The sequence below is a fragment of the Salmo salar genome, chromosome ssa01 (assembly GCF_905237065.1).
Source record: "Salmo salar chromosome ssa01, Ssal_v3.1, whole genome shotgun sequence".
NCBI lineage: Eukaryota > Metazoa > Chordata > Actinopteri > Salmoniformes > Salmonidae > Salmo > Salmo salar.
Window position 1 is genome coordinate 81,434,925 of NC_059442.1, and position 18,812 is coordinate 81,453,736.

An 18,812-nucleotide genomic window follows, 5' to 3' on the forward strand; every position below is an offset into this window, starting at 1 on the left:
AAGTACCACTTAAGTATTTTTGGGGGGTATCTGTACTTTACTATTTATATTTTTGACAACATTTACTTTTACTCTACTACATTCCTAAATAAAATATGTACTTTTTACTCCCGTACATTTTCCATGACACCAAAAAGTACTTGTTACATTTCTAATGCTCAGGCAAGACAGAATTATTCATAAACCTGTCAATATAACGCTTTGGCATCTCTACTGGATCTGTCAGACTCACAATAACGGCATTTTTAAATGATGCCTGAGTGTAGGAGTGTGCCCCTGTCTGTCCCCCCCAAAATAATGTGCCGTCTAGTTTGCTTAATAAAAGGAATTTGATGTATAGCATTTACTTTTACTTTGTACTTTTACTCAAGTATGACAATTTTGTACTTTTTCCACCACTGTACATTTAAAACCAGATACTTTTGGACTTTTACTCAAGTAGTATTTTACTGGGTGACTTTTACTTTTAATTGAGTCATTTTCTATTAAGTTATCTTAACTTTTACTCAAGTATGACAATTGAGTACTTTGTCCACCACTATATATGATACAGATAACTGCCAAAATAAAGGAAACACCAACATAAAGTGTCTTAATGCAGCTTGGCATAGATTCTACAAGAGTCTGGAACTCTATTATAGGGATGTGACACCATTCTTCCACGAGAAATTCCATAATTTGTTGTTTTGTTGATGGTGGTTGAAAACACTGTCTCAGGCGCCGCTCCAGAATCTTCCATAAGTGTTCAATTGGGTTGAGATCTGGTGACTGAGACGGCCATGGCATATGGTTTACATCGTTTTCATGCTCATCAAACCATTCAGTGACCACTCGCATCTCTTGTGGATGGGAGCATTGTCATTCTATTGGGGCATTGCCATAGTAGACAAAATAATGACATGCCCAGCATTTTTATACATGACCCTAAGCATGATGGTATGTTAATTGCTTAATTAACTCAGGAAACACACCTGTGCAGAAGCATCTACTTTAAATATTCTTTGTATCCCTCATTTACTCAAGTATTTCCTTTATTTTGGTAGTATGTTGTAGAACTGCTGTATGGCAGTTACTTATTTATTTACTCCTGAACTTATTTAGGCTTGCCATAACAAAGGGGTTGAATACTTATTAACTCAAGACATTTCATCTTTTCATTTTTAATTCATTTGTAAAATTTTCTAAAAACATAATTATGGAGTGTTGTGTGTAGGCCAGTGACACAAAATCTAAATGTAATAAATGTTAAATTCAGGCTGTAACACAACAAAATATGGAAAACGTCAAGGGATGTGAATACTATACACCCTGTCCACCTCCTGCTGCCATGGGTACAGGGTCAGGCAGGAGCTGGTGACTCGCTGGCGTAGGGATCAAATCCACTGCTGCCTTTAAAACGACACATAAATACAGAGAGGTATACATTATAAACACAGTATAACACACAGTACTGGATATATTCACAGAAACACATATAGTGTTGGAGCCAATTTGGGTTGATGTTATATTATGGTAATATTTGGGCATTACACTCCAGACCACTAGGGGCAGACACATGGTGGTAAACACACATCATGTGATCTATAAACACGCAGGTGTTTGAACATATGGTGTGGGTGTGGAGGGTGGGAGAGCTCATGGTTCTTACCGCAATCAAACTATTGCAAACAAATTCAAGAAAACGAAAGAAACGTCAAACAAGATACAAAAGATTGCTAGTCAACATTACGGATAAACATGCATTTATTCAAGGTAACCACTATTGCCAAGTTTGAGGCGCGTAAAGAACAAGTCTAATTGCTGCCATCCACTCGCCTAGTGACATTGGCTACTTAGAAATCGTATATTTTTCCGAAGCAAGTTGTCATAACATTTATTATGCGTACACACACTCAATCAAAGAGAGAGAGCGAGAGAGATGACCTATGTAGTTGTAACCCATGAAACTAAAGGGGTTGTTGAAATGGGCCAATCGGTTCCATTCACTAACACTACTGAGCTGGTCTCTGTCCAGGTAGAGCTGTATGTCGGTAATAAAGGTCTTCTGAAACTCTGGATCTATGGAGTCTTTGCTATGATGAGGACTTACCGAATGCTGATCCTCTCGTTGACACTCTCATTGAAGAACAACACATAACCAAAGAGACCAGAGTACAGACAACACCAAAATAATCAGGAAAGCTTTCCATGGGTCAATTTCTCAGCATTTCTGATCGATTTTAAAAGCAATGTATTTACAGTTCTTGTTCTATGGCTGAGCCTGTCACACCTCATTTGCAAACAGCCATGAGACCATAAAGGTCTTCATTAGATACAGTATGTAAAAATACTCATACCTCCTTCTTTGTAAAGCGCTATCTAGTAAAGCTAGTGGGTGACATGGAATGCACCAATTGTTTACAGGTTTTCATGAGGGACATGTGGGTAAAAACATGATCAAGTGAGATGAGCTGAGTTTCCCTCCTTACAGAGCGTTGAGCATGTGGAAAAGTGTAATATAAATGCTATCAATTATTTGTATTTTAATTATTATTATCTGAGCAGAGAAGACAGTTCCTGTTTGTGAAGTTTATTGTAAATCCGTGTGGTGATATTTACTGTACAAAACCACTTGTTCGTTCAGTAACGTCCTCAGTCTACTAAGTCTTTGGTGTTGGTGTCACTATCTGAAATAGTATAATCTCTATCACTGTACACTTGGAAATGAATACAAACCCAAATAACAGAAAAAAATACATTGCATCAAACAACATTGCCATAACTGTACATATCATACAAATTCATTACACAAATGGTTTCTCCAAAGAATTGCAGACTTGAAGTTCCAGATGACTTCGGCAGAAATAGTATTTTGCTGTAAAAAGTATGTGTAAAACAAGTAGCTAGATCTTAAAAAGGCTTTGTCCAGTATTTTTTTTAAAGGCAGAGGTGTGTAGTATACCATTTATAAGACCAGTCCAGTAATGTTTCTTTCATTGTGAAATTAGACCACAGGATTAAAACTAATTTGAATGCTTTGTTTCATTGATTGCAGTGGGTGAGAAAACTGTGCAAAAAGGACCACAGATCATCCACAAATATTGTACACAATAGTACTATTTAGTACTATATTTTTACACAGTACATATGTTCATCGTTTTTCTGGAAACATATTATGCACAATCAGAGATGGGAAAAATATACATCAAAATGTTTCTTGTTCTAAATACAAGATACTCTAAAGACCAATGTATCAAACTAAAATACAAAATACATTTGCACGTATACGCCTTCACTACAACAACATTCGCAGTAACTGTAACAAAAAATAAACTTTTACCATTGATGTGATATGTGGTTGTTTATCTACCTTAGTTGAATGCACTGAATGCTAAATGACCAAAATGTAAATGTAAAAATAAACAATTGCAAAGCACACTGAGTATTATTATTATTGTTATTATTGGCCTCGTTTCGGGGACGGAGCTCCTTAGAATAACACCCAATAATACTAGTTTTAACATTTACATTTCGTTATTTAGGAGACACTCTTATCAGACCATACTGCCATCAGACTTCTGATACCAATGCAGGGTGAAAGGAGGCCACGAAATTGTGAACCACTATAAAAAAAATGATATAGAAATGTATTTTGTATTTTGAAAATACAAATTACAGGTTTCGAAAGTATCTTGTTACAAAATACATTATATTGTAGTTCAGGCTGGTGAAATACAAATGACCAAATTAATTTAAAAAGTAATTGAAATATAGTCTGTGCACAATATAGTCATATGGCTCACATATGATCTGGCATCAAAACTTCCTTCTGGGTCCAAGGGCAGTGACCCATTGCGCTAATCCAAAATCTCTGAGCATGACATGTTCTTTCCCCATCTTTGTCCCACCATGGAGCTCCTGTAAGTGCCTGTGAGAGACTGTTGTGCGACTGGAGGCCTAGAACATCCAGTCCCTGTGAAAACTTCCTGGTTTGGGGGGGGGCTGTGAGGGGTCACCTCTTGTTGAACGCTCCCTTGAAGCTCATGTAGCTGGCTCTTGGTGACCCTAGACGAGCTGCACCCATAGAAATAGATAGAAGACTCTAGTGCCCAAAAGCCTGTTTTAGCATGGGCAGCGCCATTGAGGACTTTCAGCATTTGGAAGTATTCAACTGGGTGGGACTTCCTATGGGTTAAGGAAGGATCACATTTCATCCAGGAGGTATCAGCCAAGGAATTATACTCGTGAGCAAACATTCCATAACTGCAGGTGGCAGTAAATCACTAACCTTGGCTTTATACCTGTTCAAACTACACACTTCGAGTGGCAGTATGCACGCTTTCAGTTGTTTGCCAACTCATAGAAGTAGTAGAAGAAGAAAATGGACCACTTTATAATGGAGATGGCCTAAATGGCACTGCCCGTGCTCTCACAGATTCCATAATGGGCAGGTGGCTTAGTGGTTAGTGCATTGGGCCAGTAACTGAAAGGTTGCTAGTTCTAATCCATAAGCTGACAAGGTGAAAAATCTGTCAATGTGCCCTTGAGCAAAGCACTTAACCCTAATTGCTCCAGGGTTCTTGTTGATAATGGCAGACCCTGGCCATGACCCTACTCTCTGAGGGTGTCTTGGGGTGCATTGGGATATGCAAAAAAAGCATATTTCCAATTCACATGTGTATTAATACACACTTGTAAGCACCTACCAAATTATAATGGGACAGAAATAATGATGCAATGTCTATTTAAGTCTATGGCTGCACCAGAGACGGAAGAGGAAGGAAGACATCTCACTCGCTCATTTACAGTCAATGAACCAGCTGCTAATACATTGGTGCCTATGGGAGAGCCACCCCTTAAGCAGACCGGAACTGTGACAATTTTTTTCAATGGTAAACAGCCTCAGTGGGAGATCTTAATTTATCCACCATCTTTGGCTGCACTAGTGATCAACACCAACTTCCTGTTCATGTGATGACAACATCCTTCCCCAAGGACTTCCTCTTCCTGTTTCAACTGGTTGCTAGGAGATCTTGCAGCTGTTGCCAGTGCAGCTCTGTTCGGCCGCCGGGCTGAGCGGCGGAGGACGGAAGAGTTTTTTCTTTTTCAGCAGCTGGCATCCGGTCCTCTTGGTGGCAATGTGGGTGGTGTTGGCAGCAGTGGCGGTGACGGAGTAGGACCGTCCGTGCATCATGCGGGCATTGAGGCCGTTGGCCATGGAGAAAGACTTGAGGTGGGACTTGAGAGCCAGGGGGAGAGGAAGCTTGTCAACAAGGTGGACAGGGGTGCAGGACACGATGGAACGACAGCACAGGTCCTGAAGACTCAAAACTAAGAGAGAGAGAAGGTGGGGGGGAGTGAGAGAGAGACAGAATATTTAATATTTCACAAATAGAAATATTACACCACGAGAGGGCACCATTGTGTAAAACAGTGAGAGAGAGAGAGTAAGAAGAAGCTGCTCTAGGCTCAGTTTACGCTGCCTCACCTTTGTTAGGCCTCCAGAGTCTCTCCATGCCATGCCTCATCAAGACTATCCTGGCCAGCTCTGTGAAGGACTCTGTGATATTAAAGTTGCACAGCGGGCTGACCTCAAAGAAGGTGACCCCTAACCTCTCGGCGTACACCTGGGCCTGCTCTGTGGTCACCTGGCGTTTGTAGGCCAGGTGTAACCGGTTCCCCACCAGGATCTTAGGCACTCCCGGTGCATGCTGGGTAGACAGGAAGGGGAACAGGAAGTAGTGAGGTACAGATTCTGTTAGTACATAATAAGGGTGTGTGTGTATGCGTATGTGTTACATAGTGTTCTTCCCTGTAATAAGTCAAATAATGGAGTGGTAATAGAAGGTCCCAAGGTGGCAAAAAGGATGTCAAGAATCAATCGTTGAGCATATTTTATTTTTAATTGAAGGTGAATAATATTATTCACATAACATGGGCTATCTTGAAAGTCTAACTCTGTGTGTGGCTAGTTAATGAGTGTGTGAGTTCTTTTGGAGCCAAGGCCAGAGATGTGGGTTGGAGAAAGTTTAGTCATTATCACAAGCAGAAATTGAGCAACGTGTCTTACATCATAGAGGAATAGGAGTGATTCAGTGATGTAGACTGCAATTTACCATGTGGCGTCATCCCAAATGGCACCCTATTCCCTTTATAGTGCACTACTTTTGACCAGAGCCCTTTGGGGAATAGGGTGCAATTTGGGATGACGCCACATGGTAAATTGCAGTCTACATCACTGAATCACTCCTATTCCTCTGGGTTCTGAGAGAGAGCGATTGATCGATGTCTCTTACCTCATCTATCTCCTTAATCCATCTGTCAATACCATCAAACGACCATCGGTTGGTGATGTCATAGACCAAGATCACACCCTGAGAGATCAAATCAAAAATGTTATTCATCACATGCTTCATAAAACAACAGGTGTAGACTAACAGTGAAATACTTACTTATCGGCCCTCCCCAAAAATGCAGAGATAAAGAAAATTGAGAAATAATAGAAAAGTAAAACACGTAATAATAAAAATAACGATACACAATGAGTAATGATAACTTGGCTATAGACAAGGGGTAACTGAGTGGATGTGCAGTGGTATGAGGTAATTGAGGAAAATATAACTAGGAATAAAGTGACAGATAGTAAACAGTAGCAGCAGTGTATGTGATGAGTCAAAGTTAGTGCAAAAAGGGTCAATGCAGATAGTTAAATAGTTAACCTAATAGCTACCCAGACTAACTATTTATCAGTCGTATGGCTTGGGGGTAGAAGCTGTTCAGGGTCCTGTTGGTTCCAGACTTGATACCTCGGTACCACTTGCCGTGCGGTAGCAGAGAGAATAGTCAGTGAATTGGGTGGCTGGAGCGCAATACCCTCTGTAGTGCCTTGCGGTCAGATGTCAAGCAGTTGCCATACCAAGCGGTGATGCAGCCAGTCAAGATACTCTCAATGATGCAGCTGTAGAACCTTTTGAGGATCTGAGGGCACATGCCAATTTCAGGCTCCTGAGGGGAAGAGATGTTGTCGTGCCCTTTTCACAACAGTGTTGGTGTGTTTGGACCATGATACAGTGCCTTCAGAAAGTATTCACACCCCTTAACTTTTTCCACATTTTGTTACAGCCTGAAATTATAATTAATTACATTGAGATTGTGTGTCACTCGCCTATACACAATACCCCATAATGTAAAAGTGGAATTATATTTTAAGAAATGCCGGAAAATTAATTAAGAATGAAAAGCTGAGCCAATAAGTATTCAACCCCTTTGTTATGCCAAACCTAAATAAGTTCACAACTATAAATGTGCTCAACAAGTCAAATAATAAGTTGCAATAATAGTGTTTAACATGATTTTTGAATGTCTACATCATCTCTGTACCCCACACATTCAATTATCTGTAAGGCCCCTCGGTCGAGTAGTGAATTTCAAACACAGATTCAACCAGAAAGACCAGGGACTTTTCCCAATGCCTTGTAAAGAAGGGCACCTATTGGTAGATGCGTACCCCCCCCCCAAAAAAAAACAGACATTGACTATCCCATTGAGCATTGTGAAGTTATTAATTACACTTTGGATGGTGTATCAATACACCCAGTCACTACAAAGATACAGGTCTCCTTCCTAACTCAGTTGCCGTAGAGGAAGGAAACTGCTCAGGGATTTCACCCCGAAGCCAATGGTGACTTTAAAACAGTCACTGAGTTTAATGGCTGTGATAGGAAGAAGCTGAGGATGGATCAATAACATTGTAGTTACTCTACAATACTAACCTAAATGACAGTGAAAATAAGGAAGCCTGTACAGAATGAACATATTCCAAAACACGCATCCTGTTTGCAATAAGGCACTAAAGTAAAACTGCAAAAGAATTGCTAAGAAATTAACTTTATGTCCTGAATACAATGTTTGGGGGAAAATCCAACACAACACAACACAACACACTCTTCATATTTTCAACCATCGGCAAGGGTAATTACAGTTCATAGGAGGAAATCAGTCAATTGAGATAAATACATTAGGCTCTAATCTATGGATCTCACAATACTGGGCAGGGGCGCAGCCACGGGTGGCATAGCCCACCCAATTGGGAGCAAGGCCCACCCACTGGGGAGCCTGGCCCAGAAAATCAGATTGAGTTTTTCCCCACAAAAGGGTTTATTACAGACATAAATTACTTTGCAGGTGTTTCTGATTATTAACAAAGCCATGCTGGAGGGTGGTAACAATTAAATAAAACTCAGCCCTGAAAAAGAACGTAGACTGAAAAGTATTAGCATGTCATATCATATGGGAAACGCACGGCATTGCCACAGAAAAAAAAGTCCCCATTTTGGATTTCCCACAAATATATCATACTTTGCCTAAAAGTATGACTTATTGACTTGAATTGTGCAACATCATGGGTAAGCTCTGGGCATCATCTTTCAGTTGAAAAAAAGTGGGCCTTTAAACACAAACACACACACATTCTAAGTGGAGATGCACAGTAAAATATGTGATATTGTTTTCAGTAAGTAGGCTACTCAAAATGAATTGAGACCAGAGACAATGAAGCAGACTGTTCAGTTAATTGGGTACAGTGTAAACTATAGAAAGTCTCATGGGAATAGCACATTCCTGTATAAATGCAATTAGTAGTCTGTCCAACTGCCAACTACTATTAAGTTTTACTGTCACTGGTGGCGCCAGTTGCTAACACTGAGGATTCAAGCTAACTCTCCATCAGTTTGCATTCCATAGAACTGTTACATGTTGACCAGACCGTGCATGCGTCCGCGTACGCCATTGCCCGCAAGTTGATTTTGTCCACCCACACCAGAAACGATCAGCACACCCAAGTTGAAATATCAAAACAATCTCTGAACCAATTATATTAATTTGGGGACAGGTCAAAAAGCATTAAACATTTATGCCAATTAAGCTAGTTAGCTTGTTGTTGCTAGCTAATTTGTCCTGGGATATAAACATTGGGTTGTTATTTTACCTGAAATGCACAAGGTCATCTACTCTGACAATTAATCCACAGATAAAACGGTCAACCGAGTTTGTATCTAGTAATCTCTCCTCTTTCAGGCTTTTTCTTATTCTTTGGACTTTATATGGTGGTTGGCAACCAACTTTAAGGTGCATTACCACAACCAACTGGACTGGAGTGTGGACCTCAGCTCATCTTTCAAATAACCAAGTGGGTATTGTCACGCCCTGACCATAGAGAGCCCTTAGTTCTGCATAACATTCGACCTGAAGATCCTGTCAGCAGTCTGGTGAGTCCTGTGCCAGTTCCCCACACCCTCCCTGAAGTGCGTGTCAACAGTCCGGTGCCACCTGTGCCGGCTCCAAGCACCAGACCTACAGTGCGCCTCCCCAGTCCAGTACGTCCTGTGCCAGCTCCCCGCTCTCGCCCTGAAGGGCGTGTCACCAGTCCGGTGCCACCTGTGCCGGCTCCACCTGTGCCGGCTCCACGCAGCAGGCCTCCAGTGCGCCTCCCCAGTCCAGTACGTCCTGTGCCAGCTCCCCGCTCTCACCCTGAAGTGCGTGTCACCAGTCCGGTGCCACCTGTGCCGGCTCCACGCAGCAGGCCTCCAGTGCGCCTCCCCAGTCCAGTACGTCCTGTGCCAGCTCCCCGCTCTCGCCCTGAAGTGCGTGTCACCAGTCCGGTGCCACCTGTGCCGGCTCCACACACCAGGCCTCCAGTGCACCTCCCCAGTCCGGTACGTCCTGTGCCAGCTCCTTGCACTCGCCCTGAAGTGCATGTCAACAGTCCGGTGCCACCTGTACCGGCTCCACGCACTAGGCTTCCAGTGACGGTCAATGGCCCGGAGCTTCCAGTGACGGTCAACGGCCCGGAGCTTCCAGTGATGGTCAACGGCCCGGAGCTTCCAGTGACGGTCAACGGCCTGGAGCTTCCAGTGACGGTCAACGACCCGGGGCTTCCAGTGACGGTCAACAGCCCGGAGCTTCCAGTGACGGTCAACAATCCGGAGCTTCCAGTGACGGTCCACAGCCCGGAGCTGCCTGCGCCGGTGCCATGGTCTTCTTCTGCGCCAGTGCCCAGTCCAGGCACGGCGTCCAGTCCCGCTCCATGGCCGGAGCCTTCCTCTGCGCCGGTGTCCAGTCCAGGCACGGCTTCCAGTCCAGCTCCAAGGCCGGAGTCTTCATCTGCGCCGGTGCCCACTCCAGGCACGGTGTCCAGTCCCGCTCCATGGCAGGAGCCTTCCTCTGCGCCGGTGCCCACTCCAGGCACGGTGTCCAGTCCCGCTCCATGGCAGGAGCCTTCCTCTGCGCCGGTGCCCAGTCCAGGCACAGCACTCAGTACCGCTCCAAGGCCAGAGCCTTCCTCTGCGCCGATGCCCAGTCCAGGCACGGCGTTCAGCCCGACGCCATGGCCGGATCCGGGGCCTGGGCGGCGACCCGTACCGGAGCCGCCACCGACACTAGTCACCCCCCCTACCCTCCCCATTTGGTTTCAGGTTTTGCGGCCGGAGTCCGCACCTTTGGGGGGGCGGGGTACTGTCACGCCCTGACCATAGAGAGCCCTTGGTTCTCTATGGTGTAGTAGGTCAGGGCGTGACTAGGGGGTGTTCTAGTTCAATATTTCTATGTTGGTGTTTTGTATGGTTCCCAATTAGAGGCAGCTGGTAATCGTTGCCTCTAATTGGGGATCATATTTAGGTATCCATTTCTCCCACTTGTGTTTGTGGGATATTGTTTGGTTGTGTGCTTGTTACACCACGTAGTCACGTTTTGTAGCTTGTTATTTGTTTTGTTGAAGAAGTTTCACTTTAATTAAATATGTGGAACTCAACACACGCTGCACCTGGGTCCGTTTCTTACAACAACCGTGACAGGTATATGCTCCTAAAAACCAATGAGGAGATGTTTTATCCTGACCTGACTGCACACATGCATACACACGGCGCACACACACGCACAGTTGAACTGGACACAGTGTTCAAGAAGCACAGCCTGCTGCCTCGCTATGGTGGGGGTGTCATTGTCACCATGGTCGCACCCAGTCTGCGCTCAGTAATGGGCCGATGAGTAACAATCATAAAAATAATAACTTTATTCACCAAGTCATTTTTATTCATTGCCTAGTAGGTGAGAATTCTCAGTAGCTGATCAGCCGTGGTTTGGGATTCGGTAAAGCAAGCAGGGTTCAGTCGCACCGTATCGGGAAAAAATCTAATCAAATCAAAGTTTATTTGTCACGTGCGCCGATTACAACGGGTGTAGACCTTACAGTGAAATGCTTACTTACAGGCTCTAACCAATAGTGCAAAAAAAGGTATGTGTGTGTGTGTGTGTGTGTGTGTGTGTGTGTGTGTGTGTGTGTGTGTGTGTGTGTGTGTGTGTGTGTGTGTGTAGGTCAGTAAAGAAATAAAACAACAGTAAAATGACATTTGAAAATAACAGAAGCAAGGCTATATACAGACACCGGTTAGTCAGGCTTATTGAGGTATGTACATGTAGGAATGGTTAAAGTGACTATGCATATATCATGAACAGAGAGTAGCAGTAGCGTAAAAAGAGGGGTTTGTGGGTGGTGGGACACAATGCAGATAGCCTGGTTAGCCAATGTGCGGGAGCACTGGTTGGTCGGGCCAATTGAGGTAGTATGTACATGAATGTATAGTTAAAGTGACTATGCATATAAGATAAACAGAAAGTAGCAGCAGCGTAAAAGAGGGGTTGGGGGGGGTACACAATGCAAATACTTGTACAGGAATCTTATGACTTGGGGGTAAAAACTGTTGAGAAGCCTTTCTGTCCTAGACTTGGCACTCCAGTACCGCTTGCCATGCGGTAGTAGAGAAAACAGTCTATGACTGGGGTGGCTGGGGTCTTTGACAATTTTTAGGGCCTTCCTCTGACACCGCCTGGTGTAGAGGTCCTGGATGGCAGGCAGCTTTGCCCCAGCGATGTACTGGGCCGTATGCACTACCCTCTGAAGTGCCTTGCGTTCGGAGGCCGAGCAATTGCCGTACCAGGCAGTGATGCAACCGGTCAGGATGCTCTCAATGTTGCAGCTGTAGAACCTTTTGAGGATCTCAGGACCCATGCCAAATCTTTTTAGTTTCCTGAGGGGGAATAGACTTTGTCGTGCCCTCTTCACGACTGTCTTGGTGTGTTTGGACCATTGTAGTTTGTTGTTGATGTGGACACCAAGGAACTTGAAGCTCTCAACCTGCTCCACTACAACCCCGTCGATGAGAATGGGGATGTGCTCGGTCCTCCTTTTCCTGTAGTCCACAATCATCTCCTTAGTCTTGGTTACGTTGAGGGATAGGTTGTTATTCTGGCACCACCCGGCCAGGTCTCTGACCTCCTCCCTATAGGCTGTCTCGTCGTTGTCGGTGATCAGGCCTACCACTGTTGTGTCATCTGCAAACTTAATGATGGTGTTGGAGTCGTGCCTGGCCATGTAGTCGTGGGTGAACAGGGAGTACAGGAGGGGATTGAGCACGCACCCCTGGGGAGCTCCAGTGTTGAGGATCAGTGTGGCAGATGTTTTGCTACCTACCCTCACCACCTGGGGGGGGGGGGCATCAGGAAGTCCAGGATTCAGTTGCAGAGGGAGGTGTTTAGTCCCAGGTTCCTTAGCTTAGTGATGAGCGTTGAGGGTACTATGGTGTTGAACGCTGAGCTGTAGTCAATGAATAGCATTCTCACATAGGTGTTCCTTTTGTCCAAGTGGGAAAGGGCAGTGTGGAGTGCAATAGAGATTGCATCATCTGTGGATTTGTTTGGGCGGTATGCAAATTGGAGTGGGTCTAGGGTTTCTGGGATAATGGTGTTGATGTGAGCCCTTCAAAGCACTTCATGACTACAGACGTGAGTGCTACAGGTCTGTAGTCATTTAGGCAGGTTGCCTTTGTGTTCTTGGGCACAGGGATTATGGTGGTCTACTTGAAACATGTTGGTATTACAGACTCAATCAGGGACATGTTGAAAATGTTCAGTGAAGACACCTGCCAGTTGGTCAGCACATGCCCGGAGCACACGTCCTGGTAATCCGTCTGGCCCCGCAGCCTTGTGTATGTTGACCTGTTTAAAGGTCTTACTCACGTCGGCTACGGAGAACACACAATCGTCCGGAACAGCTGATGCTCTCATGTTTGCCTCAGTGTTGCTTGCCTCGAAGCGAGCATAGAAGGGATTTAGCTCGTCTGGTAGGCTCGTGTCACTGGGCAGCTCGCGGCTGTGCTTCCCTTTGTAGTCTGTAATAGTTTGCAAGCCCTGCCACATCCGACGAGGGTCGGAGCCGGTGTAGTAGGTTTGAATCTTAGCCCTGTATTGACGCTTTGCCTGTTTGATGGTTCGTCGCAGGGCATAGCGGGATTTCTTGTAAGCTTCCGGGTTAGAGTCCCGCACCTTGAAAGCGGCAGCTCTACCCTTTAGCTCAGTGAGAATGTTGGCTGTAATCCATGGCTTTTGTTTGGGGTTGTCCGTACAGTCACTGTGTGGACGACGTCCTCGATGCACTTATTGATAAAGCCAGTGACTAATGTGGTGTATTCCTCAATGTCATCGGAAGAATCCCAGAACATGTTCCAGTCTGTGATAGCAAAACAGTCCTGTAGTTTAGCATCTGCTTCACCACTTTTTTATAGACCGAGTCACTGGTGCTTCCTGCTTTAATTTTTTCTTGTAAGCAGGAATCAGGAGGATAGAATTGTGGTCAGATTTACCAAATGGAGGGTGAGGGTGAGCTTTGTATGCGTCTCTGTGTGTGGAGTAAAGGTGATCTAGAATTTTTTTCCCTCTGGTTGCACATTTAACATGTTGATAGAGATTTGGTAGAACTGATTTAAGTTTCCCTGCATTAAAGTCTCCGGCCACTAGGAGCGCCGTCTCTGGGTGAGTGGTTTCCTGTTTGCTTATTTCCTTATACAGCTGACTGAGTGCGGTCTTAGTGCCAGCATCAGTTTGTGGTGGTAAATAAACAGCCACGAAAATTATAGCTGAGAACTCTCTAGGCAAGTAGTGTGGCCTGCAATTTATCACAATATACTCTACTTCAGGCGAGCAAAATCTAGAGACTTCCTTAGATTTCGTGCACCAGCTGTTGTTTACAAATATGCACAGACCGCCCCCCCTCGTCTTACCGGAGTGTGCTGTTCTATCCTGCCGGTGCAGTGTATATCCCGCTAGTTGAATATCCATGTCGTCATTCAGCCACGATTCCGTGAAACATAGGATATTACAGTTTTTTATGTCCTGTTGGTAGGTTATTTGTGATCGTACCTCGTCTAATTTATTGTCCAATGATTGCACGTTGGCGAGTAATATTGACGGTGACGGCAGCTTTCCTACTCGCCTTCTGCGGGTCCTGATGAGGCATCCGGCTCTTCGTCCTCTGTACCTGCGTCACTTCCTCTTGCGAATAACTGGGATGTCGGCCCTGCCGGGTGTTTGGAGAATAACATGTGAGTCTTGCTTGTTGTTGAAAAAATCGTAGTCTAATCCGAGGTGAATGATCGCTGTCCTGATATCCAGAAGCACTTTTTTTGCTGTAAGATACGGTGGCAGAAACATTATGTACAAAATAAGTTACAAATATCACGAAAAAACCCTACATAATAGCACCATTGGTTGGGCCCCCGTAAAACTGCTGCCATTTCTTCCGGCTCCATTGTGGTTGAACTAAATAGATTTCCTACATACTGGATCCACTAACATTGATGTACCAGTAACGTTTTGCTTTTGAACAGTGCACAAGCCCATCCACTGTCCCTGTTTAGATAGGAGCACCCCCATCCACCCATACTGTACTGTTTCCACAGGAAAGGGTGCCGGGGTCAGTAGTGATGGTGTTGATATACAGCTGGATGTGAAAACATGTACAAATAACTTGCATGCACCTCCTCTATAATATTAGCACAGCCAGTAAGACTTGTGCATGTGTAGGTCTACAGCATAGTATTTACAGGTTGTATGTGCTGATTCTAAAACATTCTCAAATAGGCTACTGTGTTCTTTATGTTGAAATTCTCAAGTCTATTCCTTTCCTCAGAGATGAAATCAGTTTTTTGAGTGAGGTTTCCGCAGAACCATGTAAGGTTTTATACATTAGGGTTTACTATGCGGTGTGCAGCAGCAGCCAAGAGAAACATTCCCCTGCTGTAAACATGTTATTTGTTTTGTAATTGTGAAACAATAATGTGTGTGGACTGACCCATTATCAAACAGTGTACTGAAAAAAGAATCTAACTCAATCACACACACGAACACACATACCTGCGCTCCTCTGGAGTAAGAGCGGAAGATGGTGCAGAAGCGCCCCTGGCCAGAGGTGTCCCTGAAACAACACACAGAGGTCAGGGGTTAAGGTATTTTAAGGGGTCAGAATGTCAACCATATGTCAATCAAAACACACAGTATTCCAACAACATTCCACCCCTATTCTAATGACCTTATAAAGGCAAGGCATCTATTGCTATCATTTGTCAGACAATCACCAATTATCTATGTTTAGCAACACTAATAACTTCTCAAATGTATAGTATATTTGGCTGTGAAATTCAGACAATTCATACATCCCTTACAAAGAGAGGATTAACTACATATATTCAAAAGTTACTGTGGTGTAATAAACACAAAAACACTAAGATTAAGCCTGCATTTAAGAGAATGCAATTGGGTAAGAGTACAGAGCTAGAACAATAACATGTTTCCAGATTGCATTCTCCAGACCTGGATGGCACAGCAGTGTTTGGGTTCGCACGCGCACACGCACACACATACACACGCCGATGAGAGTCATGCACATATAAAACTTTGAACACTTGTTTCTTGATATGATTTCATATACTGACACCACATACCATATTTTACACACTAGCCTACTATGAAGGGAGAAGCTTTAGTTTTATAGAGGATAGAAATGTCAATATATTAATAATAGTAATAGGAGAATAACCATACGTTGTTTAGATACTCATATTCTCCTTTCTTCTCACAAGCTGCAGATTTGCAATCATCTTCTTGTGTGTATCCGTAGGCCTACTCCACCTGCAGATTGGATATCCTTGCCAAGTTCACAATTTTCACCACTGGCCAATTCTGCACGCTAACGCTTGTTATCTCTTTGTTAATATGTTAGCCACTCTATAATTTACCAATGTTCCAGCATGCCACGCTAGCATTTTACCAATGTTCCCCTTCCCCCAATGCCACACTTGCTAGCTGTGATTAGCGTGTAGCCATGGTGAGGAGGATAGAGAGCATTACTAACAGCCCTCCTGTTAAAGTAATAACGCGTCTCATCCTTTTAGACATCAAAAAAAGTTTCCAGATTAATAATTTAATATTGACTTGACTAAAAGCAAAACCTTTTAGAAATAAAAGTAGCACTCTCATGGTAAGGGTTAGGAGTAAAGAAGAGAAGGGCAAAGGACACACGATGGGAACCACGGAGTGTGTGTGTGTGTGATGTGGATTAGTGTGCATCTGTGCATGTGTGTGTACAGCGCCTTCAGAAAGTATTCACACCCCCTGACTTATTCCACATGTTGTTGTGTTACAAAAATATATATTTCACCCATCTACACACAATACCCCATAATAACAAAGTAAAAACATGTTTATAGATATTTCGGCAAATGTATTGAAAATGAAATACAGAAATATCTCATTTACATTAGGATTCACACCCCTGAGTCAATACATGTTAGATTGGCAGAGATTGCAGCTGTGTGCCTTTCTGGGTAAGTCTCTAAGAGCTTTGCGCACCTCGATTGTGCAACATTTGACCATTATCATTTTTTTATTCTTCAAGCTCTGTCAAGTTGATTGTTGATCATTGCTAGACAACCATTTTCAAGTCTTGCCATAGATTTTCAAGCAGATTTAAGTTAAAACTCTAACTCAGGTCACTCAGAACTCTCACTGTCTACTTGGTAAGCAACTCCAGTGTAGATTTGGCCTTGTGTTTTAAGTTATTGCCCTGCTGAGAGGTGAATTAATCTCCCAGTGTGGTGGAAAGCAGACTGAACCATAGGATTTTGTCTGTGCTTAGCTCGATTCCGTTTCTTTTTTATCCTGAAAAACTCCCCAGTCCTTATCAATTACAAGTATACCCATAACATGATGCAGCCACCACTATGCTTGAAAATATGGAGAGTGGTACTCAGTAATGTGTTGTATTGGATTTTCCCCAAACATAACACTTTGTATTCAGGACAAAAAGTTAGTTGCTTTGCCACATTTTTTGCAGTATTACTTTAGTGCCTTGTTGCAAACAAGATGCATGTTTTGGAATATTTTTATTCTGTACAGGCTTCCTTCTTTTCACTCTGTCATTTAGGTTAGTATTGTGGAGTAACTACAATGTTGTTGATCCATCCTCAGTTTTCTCTTATCACAGCCATTAAACTCTGTAACTGTTTTATTGTCATCATTGGCCTCATGGTGAAATCCCTGAGCGGTTTCCTTCCTCTCCAGCAACTGAGTTAGGAAGGACGCCTGTATCTTTGTAGTGACTGGGTGCATTGATACACACTTCACCAAGCTCAAAGCGATATTCAATGTCTGCTTTTTCTTTTTACCCATCTACCAATAGGTACCCTTCTTTGCGAGGTATTGGAAAAACTCCCTGGTCTTTATGGCTAAATCTGTGTTTGAAATGCACTGCTCAACTGTGGGACCTTACAGATAATTGCATGGGTGGGGTACAGAGATGAGGTAGTCATTCAAAAATCATGTTAAACACTATTATTGCACACACAAATTCAAAGGGTGCGAATACTTTCTGAAGGCACTGTGTGTACTGTGTGTGTGTGTGTCTGTCTGTCTTTCCCTCATCCCTATTCTGCTGCTTTGACAAATCTGGCTACAATTCCTCTCAGTGTAATCAGACTCACATGTTACTTATTGAGCCTATGTACAGAGCTCTCTCCCCCGTTGCTCTTCTCCTTACAACAACTCTCAGGAATGTCTCTCTCTCGCTGACAATACTCTATTCTTCTCCTAATCTGATCAACATGATACAGTCATATTGCACTCTATCACCTATATAGAGCCAAATGGGACCTGGTCAAAAGTAGTGCACTACATAGGAAACAGGGTGCCATTTGGGACAGGAACTAGGAGGCCATAGAGTCCCATTTACAGTTTCAATATGTTCCAATAACCCTGATGTAGAATTGGGATGAGTTTAGCATGGTAACGGCCGGGTGGGTGTGTTTGTGCATACGTGCGAGTGTGTGTTGTGTACAGTGACTTCACTCACCAGAGCTGCAGCTTGACTCTTCTTCCGTCTAAGAGTATCGTAGTTGTCTTGTAGTCGATTCCTGCCAACAACATAAAACAAGAGAAACAGATGTTAATACCATCTCTGTTAGCCTACTCTGGATGTATCTTGGCCCTGACAGTATGTCTGAGCTGTCGTGATTATTCTACATGACAGACAGAGAGGGGGAGAGAGCGAGAGAGGGGGGAGAGAGATGAATAAGAGGGTATTAATAAGGCTGTGTATGTTTCAGGAGGTAACATGTGGAAGAAGCAGGATGGAGATTAAACTGAATAAATTAACATGTCTGCAGCCATATGGGCCCTGGTCAAAAATAGTGCACGAAATAGGGAATAGGGTGCGATTTGGGAAGTAGACCATGTGGGAGGGAGGTGGGTGGATGTGTAAAGTAAGCACTGAGGCAACACTGTAATCTCTATCCAGCACATACACAAACTGTAATCTCTATCCAACACATACACACACTGTAATCTCTATCCAGCACATACACACGCTGTAATCTCTATCCAGCACATACACACGCCGTAATCTCTATCCAGCACATACACAAACTGTCATCTCTATCCAGCACATACAC

At 43.7% G+C, this 18,812-nt stretch overlaps 1 protein-coding gene across 1 annotated transcript in view; it reads right to left on the reverse strand.

Moving 5' to 3' along the window:
• Positions 1 to 1,712: 1,712 nt before the first annotated feature.
• Positions 1,713 to 18,812, reverse strand: part of rab40b (RAB40B, member RAS oncogene family) — a 48,910-nt gene continuing 31,810 nt past the window's right edge. The window contains exons 2-6 of the mRNA XM_014213128.2: positions 18,215 to 18,275; positions 15,223 to 15,283; positions 6,276 to 6,353; positions 5,468 to 5,690; positions 1,713 to 5,310 (exon numbers count right to left, since the gene is read on the reverse strand). Of these exons, the coding sequence (XP_014068603.1) occupies positions 5,003 to 5,310; positions 5,468 to 5,690; positions 6,276 to 6,353; positions 15,223 to 15,283; positions 18,215 to 18,275 (731 nt within the window). The 3' untranslated portion in view covers positions 1,713 to 5,002. The remainder of the gene's footprint in view (positions 5,311 to 5,467; positions 5,691 to 6,275; positions 6,354 to 15,222; positions 15,284 to 18,214; positions 18,276 to 18,812) is intronic.